The following is a 9,434-nucleotide window of genomic DNA, read 5'->3' on the forward strand; positions in this document are numbered from 1 at the left end:
AGGGTTATTATAGCTGCAAAGGAGCACCATGACCAAGAGCAGGTTGGGGAAGGAAAGGGCTGATTTGGCTCACACTTCCACATCATAGCCCATCATTGAAGGAAGTCAGGACAAGAACTCAAACAGGGCAAGAAGCTGGAGGCTGGTGCAGAGGTCATGGAGGATGCTGCTCACTGGCTTGCTCAGCCTACTTTCTTATAAAACCCAAGACCACCAGCCCAGGGAGGCCCCACCCACCATGGTCTGGGTCCTCCCCCACCAGTCACTAAGAAAACACCCTACAGACTTGTGTATAGCCTGCTCTTACAGAGGCATTTTCTCCATTGAGGTTCCCTCCTCTTGGATGACGGAATTGTGTCAAGTTGACATAGAACTAGCCAGCACATCTACCCACTAAACCTTGTCTCAAAAACAAACTCACAAAGCCAATAAATTGCATTATCTTAGTGCACAGACTATAAAACATTTTGCTCTTGGAATCCTATTGATAATGGACATACTCCTGGGCTAAGGGTGAAGGGTGTGGCTTAGCCATAGAGCCCTTGTCTACCATACATAAGGCCCTGGTTTCTATCCCCAGCTCAAGAAGAAAAACCAAATCCTCCATTCCAGCCGGGGTGGTGGTGGCGCACGCCTTTAATCCCAGCACTAGGGAGGCAGAGGCAGGCGGATCTCTGTGAGTTCGAGACCAGCCTGGTCTACAAGAGCTAGTTCCAGGACAGGCTCCAAAACCACAGAGAAACCCTGTCTCGGAAAAAAAAAAAAAATCCTCCATTCCAGTGGACCTCAGTCACACCGCAGTTTGTATTCTGAGAGAATCAGCAGCAACAGTCCATCCTTATCTCCTAACCCTGCAGTTCTCCCCGTGCCAACCCCGCTGGGCAGCTCACAGCAAGACCTGTTGGTATAAACTAAGTATATGACCGGCTCCAAGGTTGAGGGGAAGGTTTTTATTATAGATATGAGGGAAAAGCACAGCTAGGGGCATCTGGAAGAGTCCAGAGCAGGGAGACAAAGTCGTACCCTGAACATGACCAGCGGACTGGACTTGGTCACGGGGTGGGGATGGGGTTGGGTTGGCGAGAGAGGTAGACCAGGAGAGTGTGGGCAAAGGAGATGAAGAGAGCAGGAATGCCTGACGGAACAGTAGGGTTATAAGGGAAAGGAGGAGCTGGCTGAGGGAGGCCCCGTGAGATGGAGGAGTATGGGGTAAGGGGCGGGGTGAGAGGAACTCTCAGGTTCTGGTGGTGCTGAGCGAGCCTGGAGGCCAGCAGGAGCTTTGCTATGCTAATAGGCACCACAGTTGGTCTTTTGTTTCTTTTGGACTTGAGACTGTTCCCAGCTTTACACAGCGTACTTTGCTTTGACCCTACACTCCCTGTTTAACAAAATTGTTACATAAAAGCCACATTTTCCAAATCTTCTGTCTCCCTCTCTCCGATTAAGGAACCAGCCCTAGGGGTCCCACTGTGTTTTTCTCCCTCAAGCTTCCAGGCAATAAAAGGCAAGTTTGGAACTTTGAGACAGCTCTGCAGGTAAAAGTGTTTGCCTCCAAGCCAGAGAGCCCAAGTTCAATCCTGAGCGCCCCCGCTCCGCCCCGCCCCTCCCCAGCGGAAGAAGGGCCAAGTTTCCCATGCTATCTTCCGACCTCCACACTTTTGGTACGAAACAAATACACCCCGCACCCAAAAATTAAAACCACCATTGCTGAAGTCCTTGGCATCTCTGGGGGCTTTCATCACAGAAGAGACTCCGAAAATCACTTGGAGACATGGCTATGCTTAGAAATTTGAATGGGACATGAAGAAGGGAGCCAGGGGGCTACCGAGAGGCATTGTGAAAGAACAGAGGGAAGGACCATGGGATATTTAACAATGAAATACAGACATGTCCAGGCCAGGCGATGGTGGCACATGCCCTTAATCCCAGCACTTGGGAGGCAGAGGCAGGCGGATCTCAGTGAGTTTGAGGCCAGCCTGATCTACAAAGTGAGTTCCAGGACAGCCAGAGCTACACAGAGAAACCCTGTCTCAAAACAAAATAAAACAACAGCAAAAAAGAAATAGAGCTGTACAGGTACAATTGACTGCAGAAGATTGTGAAAAGCCAGGCATGGTAGCTGATGCCCATAATCCCTGCAAGCGGGACTCAAAGGTGGGATGACCATGAAATTTTGTTATTGTTTGTTTTTGAGACAAATTCTCTCTGTATATAGTTTCGGATGACCTGGAACTCACTCTGTAGACCAAGCTGGCCACAAACTCACAGAGATCCACCTGCCTCTACCTCCCGAGTGCTGGAATTAAAGACATGGGCCACCATGCCCAGCTTTGTATTGATTCTGAGGTCAGCTTGGTGACAATGTGAGACTCTGTCTCAAAAACACAAGATCGTGTGAGCTGGATAAACAGAGGCAAGCAGAGAGGGAAGTAATATGGAACCAGGGAGGGGGGAGAAGAGGTAGCCCAAGAGGAAGAGGCAGGAAATGCTGCTCAGCCTCCCAGACACCCCTGAAGTCCCTCACTTGCCTAGCCCAGGCTTGAAGAAGCTATGACTCAGAAGAGAGTCACCAGGCCAACTGGAGAGGGACACAGTGCACACAGTCAGGAGGTACTAGGATTGCGGAAGCCCAGGAGAGACAGGGGCCCGGAAATCAGTCCCCTTAGGCCTAGCTGAAGAGCCCAACCATCCCTGCTGCTTTAGCAGGACTTTGGATCCCTGTCCCTGGCCTGCCACACTCTGCTAAATTCTACCTGAGCCACACCCCCAGCCCCTCACTGGGGGATTCTAGGCAGGGGCTCTACCACTGAGTCGCACTCCCAACCCTCCTTCTACTGTTTAAATCCCTGCCCTGCTTCCTCACTGTGTCTGGATTCCTTCCTAAGCCCTTTGACCCTGACTTCTACTTTCCCCCACCATTCCCTCAGTAGGAAAGCTTCCCGTTGGTTATCTACACAAGGCAAATGTGTAAACATTATGTGGAAAGCGCTGTTCTTGCCTCAGACAAACAAGACGGGTAATCTGTCAATCTTAATGTATATTCTAGAACACGGGTACACAGTGGGGCAGTGGGGAAGGGCGGAGATGACAAAGGAGTGGAGGGGAGAGTTTAATATTGTCATGTATTTTTTAAATGATTTATTCATTTTTATGTGCATTGGTATTTTTGCCTGCATGTATGTCTGTGTGAGGGTGTCAGATCCCCTGGAGGTAGAGTTACAGGCAGCTATAAACTGACATGTGGGTGCTGGGAATTGAACCCCGGTCCTCTGGAGGAATAGGCAGTGCTCTTAACTGCTGAGTCATTTCTCTGGCCTCTCAGATCTTTAATCCTAGTACTATGGAGGCAGAGTCAGGTGGATCTCCCTGAGTTTAAGGCCAGCCTGGTCTACTGAGTAAGTTCCATGACAGCCAGAGCTACGTAGAGAGGCCCTATCTAAAAAACAAAACAAACAAACAAAAAAAAAACCAAAAGAAAAAAAGACGACAACAACCACAAAAAAAAAAAAAGACACTGATTGGACAGTTAGGATTTGTAAACACTTCCCATTGATAATTCAGTACCAAGAGACCTCAAATTCCTAGATGAAGACACTGAGATCCAGAAATGTGAAGTTACTAATGGTCATATAATTAGAAAGTGCCAGATTCCAGTCCAAAGCAGTTACTCCGCCCCGACAAATACCTCCTGTGACTCCCTGGACTGGCCAGACCCTGTGGGTTACACGGTCGAAGGCACAACAGTGCGGAGGACTTTTATGAGCACCTCACAGTCACTGCCTGGAAGAAGGCCAGGCACTCCGTGTCACCCTTGGCCTGGCACTCCTGGACCACCCAGGTTAGGGAAGGGAGGCAAGCGGCACCAGATGCTGGGCGTGGCTCTAGTCACCCAGTGGTGAAGGGTGCCTAAAGTTCTATGCAAATACTTTTGGGTGTCAGCCAGCTCATTGAGCCAAGAGTCCTGCCCCCTGCCCTTTCTGGAAGAAATAGCCAGACTTTCTGTAAACACTTGGAGGAGTGGAATCAAATAGACCCGGAGCTTTTGAAACTGCTCCCAGAAGTTGAGCTCAGACTGTCTATGGAATTCTCAATACGAGGCCAGAGAGACAGCTCAATTGGTAAAAGGCAGCTGCAGTCAAGCCTGAAGACCTGAATTCGATCCCTGGGACCCACATGGTGAAAAATAAAACCTGAGTCCCACAAGTTGTCCTCTGACCTCCACACTCAAACACCTCCACATAGTAAGTAAATGTAATAAACTTGAAAGTAAATAACAGGGACATTAACAAAAAGAAGCAGGGCGTGGCTGTGCCCGTCTGTCTCAGCACTTGGGAGGCAAAGATTTGAGGGTCACTAGTTCAAGGTCATTCTCGGTTATGTATGGAGTTCGAGGCTAGCCTGGGCTACTCGAGACCCGTCTCAAAAAAAAAACCAAACAACAACAACAAAAAAAAAAAAACACGGAGGGTTGTGTATGCAGTTCGCCACCGTAGGCCTTACACCGTCCCAGCTGTGTACTTTCCTAGGGTTCTTTGGCCGATAGCTTCGCGCTTGCTCACGAACTTGCCAGCTGGGTGGTACATCCACCTCCTCCTTCCACCGTGTCTTCCCGGCTGCAACCTCTAGCCGGCTGTGACTGCGCATGCGTGCCGACGCCCCCTCCAGCCCCGGATGGGAGGAGGGGATGAAAGTGAGGTTGGGCCCCGCGGCTTGCCGGGGCTCCTTCTTTCCCTCTCTCCTTCCCTCGGGCGGCGTCTCCCGGCGCTCACAGGGCGGTGCAGATCCGAGGGTTGCAAGGTAGCACTCAAGGGTTAGCCGAGACGGGAGGGTTCCGGAGCCCCACCCCTGGGGAGAGGCTGCAGGTGAGGAGGGCAGGGCAAGGTCCTGGTCCCCTGGAAATAGATTGGGGGTTGGACACCGGGACCCCGCGGACGGTAGACTTAGGTCCGGATGCCCTGGTTCTTGAGTGCATGCGATGCCAGATGCTTGGAACTCCCTCCAGTGAAAAGTCCATTCTTTTCGTCTTTTTCTCCAGGTCTCCCTATCCTTCGAGGTTTCCAGTTCTACACCAGGGATGCGATTTAGCGACCAGAAGGACAGGGTGGACACAGCCTCCATGGACTGAGACTAAATGCAGGGTAAAGCCCCCTTTTCCACTTGAAATCCCTGCCACTGCACTCAGAGGGCCCACCTCTGGGACAGTGTGGCCAAAGGCACGCCCACGGAGCTCAAAGACCCGCCCCTGGGCTTGGAAGGCACGGCCACTGACTGCTGTGATACCTTTTGCATAGCCCCTCCCCTCTCAGGTTTAGAGGCCCCGCCCACTCCAAAATAGCCTCCAATCCCCACCCAGCAAAGAAATGATCTCTTGGTTTGATTTGCATATCTCCTCCCAGGGTGCGCTTAGTTTCCGACTTCCAGCCCGGCTGCTCGTTTGAATCAAGATCAGACTTAATCAAAACCCAGGTCCTAACTGACTTTCTAATTTTAGGCCCCCACCACTGTCTCTGTGAATTTGGTAATCACCGGCGTCACTCCTACCCTCTTAACTGCTACCCCTGGGTTCCTCTGCCAGCAAGATGCTGGGTGGAAATGTGAAATCCGAGGCCACTTGCCAGGACCCGGTGACCAAGGGAGGTGAGAGCAGCTCGAGTTGTACATAGGGATCATTCCCCAGGATTGACAGCTGAGAAGAACCTGTTAGAACCATTCGGAATTACCCACACACCTGCCCCGCGCTCACGCGCAACAGGTTGCAAAGGATCTTACCCTCACCCGCCAATCTGGCTGGACCTTCCATTTGCTGGGGCTCAGGAAACTACAGGAGATGCATAGGGGATAATGTGGGATTATGGGTAGAACTGGAAATGAATACTTTTACTAGGTTTCAGGACCAGAATTGACAAGTCTTTGAGATAGAACGTGGGGTGTGAGGGCAAACAGATGTGATCCTTAATGGGACACCATTGTGACACTTGCCTGCTCAGACACTTTGAGATGCCCCTCTGGTATTAAGAAATGGCAGAGCCCAGCATGGTAACTCAGGTCCCTAATCTCAGCACTCAGGAGGCAGAGACAGGGAGATCTCTGAGATTGGGGCCAATTTGGTCTACAGAGAGTTTTCCAGGACAGCCAGGGCTGCATAGTGAGGCCCTGTTTCAGAGAGAGTGGAGAGGGGAGGCAGAGCCTGGCCTGGGCCCGGGGCGTGCCTACTAGTAGAAGCTAACCAGCTCTCACGTCCCCTAGTCCCCCACCAGGACTTGCCCAGCCAGCCCGCCGCATCTGGGAGCGTGCCCTCCCCGCCCCGCCGGCGGCCCCCACCCCAGCGCCCGCACCGCTGTCCGGACTGCCCCAAGGCTTTCTCATACCCATCCAAGCTGGCCACGCACCGGCTAGCGCACGGCGGCACCCGCCCGCACCCGTGCCCCGACTGCCCCAAGGCCTTCTCCTACCCGTCCAAGCTGGCCGCGCACCGCCTCACGCACAGCGGAGCTCGCCCGCACTCCTGCCCGCACTGCCCCAAGGCCTTCGGCCACCGCTCCAAGCTGGCGGCGCATCTTTGGACCCACGCTCCCGCCCGCCCCTACCCATGCCCCGATTGCCCCAAGTCCTTCTGCTACCCCTCCAAACTGGCGGCCCACCGCCACACGCACCACGCCACCGACGCCCGCCCCTACCCTTGTCCACACTGCCCCAAAGCGTTCTCGTTTCCCTCCAAACTGGCGGCTCACCGCCTATGTCACGAACCCCCCACTGCGCCCAGCAGCCAGACCACTGGCCACCACCGATGCTCCAGCTGTGACCAGGCCTTTGGTCAGAGACGCCTCCTATTGGTTCATCAACGCAGCCACCACCAGTCCGAGGGCCAGGGAGAGAGGGAGTGAGCTGTTGGTCCAGCCGCCCATCTGCCTCCGCCACGTGTCAATAAAGACCTGAATTTCTAAGCCCTGTTTTATGTGTGGACTTTCCTCTAACTGGGAGAAAGACAGGGGCTTCATACATGTAGCCCAAGCTGGTCTGGAACTCTCCATCCTCTTGTGGCCTTCCAAATCCCGGGTTCCAGTTATGTATGCCATCTCTTTTGGGATTGGCTATCCTGGAATCGGATTTAGATGGTTGGGAAAAATTCTATTTGTGTGGAAGGGCAGGTGTTATCTGATTGGCACTGGATTCAAACCTCGGGCCTGGAGTTGTTGTGATAGGGGCCCCTCCTGCTCCCCTACACACACACACACACACACACACACACACACACACACACACACACACACTTTGTATGGCAAAGGTAAAAAGCCTGATGGCATCTTGGGTTGGTAAGGCACACCAGCTCTTTGTTTACTGCTGAAAGTGCCTCTGCCTTGGCCATAAGGCATTTACAGCACACACTTACTTGTGGCAGGGATTTATCCTGTACACTCTAGCCTGTGATAAAGTCATAAAGGAACAGCAGTGTGGTGTGGCCACACTGGGAACAGGCCATCACATACCCACCTCCAGGGACCAGGAAACAGGGCACTGTGTTTACAAAGTGCTCTGAGCACAGAGGGGACAGAGGCCAAAACAAAGGACAGACCACCACCAGCAGCACCCGTACTGGGAAGCTCAACACAGGAGTGCCTCTGAATCTCTTGGGAACCTGGGACAAGGTGTGTAACTTTTCTCTGGGAGCTAGGACTTTGTGTTTTCTGTTTGTGGGATTTTTTTTTTTTTTTTTTTGACAGCATCTCATGTCTCCAGGCTGTCCTTGGACTTATGTGGTACTGGTGACTGAACCAGGGCTTCATGAATGCTAGGCAGGCTCACACTTTTCAGTGGGTTGGTTTTGTTTGTTTGCCTCCATTTATATATGTACACCATATGTGTACCTGGTGCCTGTAGAGATGAGAATGTTAGAGACGGTTGTGAGCCACTATGTGGGTCCTAGGAGAACTCCAGCCCTTTGCACAAACAAGTGCCCTTAACCACAACACCATCTGTTAATCCACCATAAATACACCACCCTACTCTTTTGGCTACCTGTTCACTGTTTTATTTTTTTTAACATATGATCTATGTAATCTTGGAATTCACTCTGTAGACCAGGCTCCTTCAGTTCCAGAGACCTGCTTTCTTCTGCCTCCCAAGTGCTAGAATTAAGTGTGTGCCACCAAACCTGGTCTCCTTTTTAGTGTTTTAAGATAAAGGTTATTCTGTAGCCCAGACTGGCTTAAGCTTATGGCAATCCTCCTGCGACAGCCTCCTGAATAGGGACCACAGGCATTTGCCAACACTCTTGGCATAACAGGGTTGCTGTAAACTGTGTGTCATGCCAGGACAGGTCAGGTGGAGCCTGAAGGATGAGGGAATTGATGTTTCCTACATCTGTGTTCTGTAGATCTAAATTACACACCTACTGTGTGTTGAGCCCTGCATGGGGTGTTCAGAGGACCAACTCCTGAAAGTTGTCCTGACCCCCCACATGCATGCTGTGGCACATGCCCCTGCTCCACTAAATAAATAAAGCAGAGCTAGGAGTGGTGCCACACACCTGGAGTTCCAGCACTCAAGAGGCAGAGGCAGGAGGATTGCAAAAGCTCAAGACCAATCTGGTCTACATAGCAAGTTCTAGGCCAGCCAGGGCTATAGAGTGAGGCCCTGCCTACAAATAAAATTTACTAACAACACACACACACACTAGGTCTGTTGGCAAGAACCAGTCTGAGTGGCTTGGCACACTGCTTTCCAGACACTGGGGAGGTGTAAAGGCTGCGGTGGTGTCATCTGTGATCTTAAATGTTCACAACCCTGTGTTTGTACCGACATATGTCAAGCCCTACCTGTCACCAGGGGGTGGCAGCGTTTTCCTGTAAGGAGCCAGACAATTTACAGGAGTTTGTCTTTCTCCATCACGAGCGCCCCAGGGATCCAACTCAGGTTGTCAGGCTTAGCAGCAAGCACCTTTACCTACTGAGCCGTCTTCCTGGCCATCTGGGGTTTTTTGTTGCTTTGATTGGTTTCTTAAGAGATGAAAGGAGAGGTTTTCTTGGCTAAGGTTCAGGGATTACATCATGACGTCGAAAGCATGACGGCTGAAGCAGTCAGGGGTTAGGTCCATGGCAGTGGAACATTCAAGACTGTAGCACGGCCTGTTCAAGCCCTCTCAGTAAGCAAGAGCTGTTTCGGTTTTTGAGATAGTTATTTCGAGCTGGTCTCAGATGCATTATGTAGCTTAAGATAACCTGAAATCTGTTTTTTTTTTTTTCTTTTATTTTTTTTGGAGACAGGGTCTGGCCTGGAACTTACTCTGTAGATCAAGCTGGCCTAAAATTCAGAGATCCACCTGTCTCTGCCTCCCTAAAGGTGTATAACATCACACTTGGCTCTAAGTCCTATTTTTTTTATACTTAGTTTTACTACTTGATGTGTATGGGTGTTTTGCCTGCATGTTTGTCTGT

At 51.4% G+C, this 9,434-nt stretch overlaps 1 protein-coding gene across 3 annotated transcripts; it reads left to right on the forward strand.

The window, feature by feature from the left end:
• The first annotated feature begins 3,844 nt into the window (after positions 1-3,844).
• Positions 3,845-6,944, forward strand: Znf575 (zinc finger protein 575). Of its 3 annotated transcripts, none has more exons than XM_050127109.1 (4): positions 3,845-4,241; positions 5,036-5,138; positions 5,492-5,637; positions 6,247-6,944. In XM_050127109.1, the coding sequence occupies exons 3-4, from the start codon at positions 5,580-5,582 to the stop codon at positions 6,882-6,884; spliced, it is 696 nt and encodes a 231-aa protein (XP_049983066.1). In that variant the 5' UTR covers positions 3,845-4,241; positions 5,036-5,138; positions 5,492-5,579; the 3' UTR covers positions 6,885-6,944. The 3 variants fall into 3 exon arrangements, with proteins under 3 accessions (XP_049983066.1, XP_049983064.1, XP_049983065.1); XM_050127107.1 differs by lacking the exon at positions 3,845-4,241 and adding an exon at positions 4,481-4,862; XM_050127108.1 differs by lacking the exon at positions 3,845-4,241 and adding an exon at positions 4,481-4,797.
• Positions 6,945-9,434: the final 2,490 nt, after the last annotated feature.

The sequence above is a fragment of the Alexandromys fortis genome, unplaced genomic scaffold (assembly GCF_014885135.2).
Source record: "Alexandromys fortis isolate MF-2015 unplaced genomic scaffold, M_Fortis_MF-2015_v1.1 scaffold_262, whole genome shotgun sequence".
Lineage (NCBI taxonomy): Eukaryota > Metazoa > Chordata > Mammalia > Rodentia > Cricetidae > Alexandromys > Alexandromys fortis.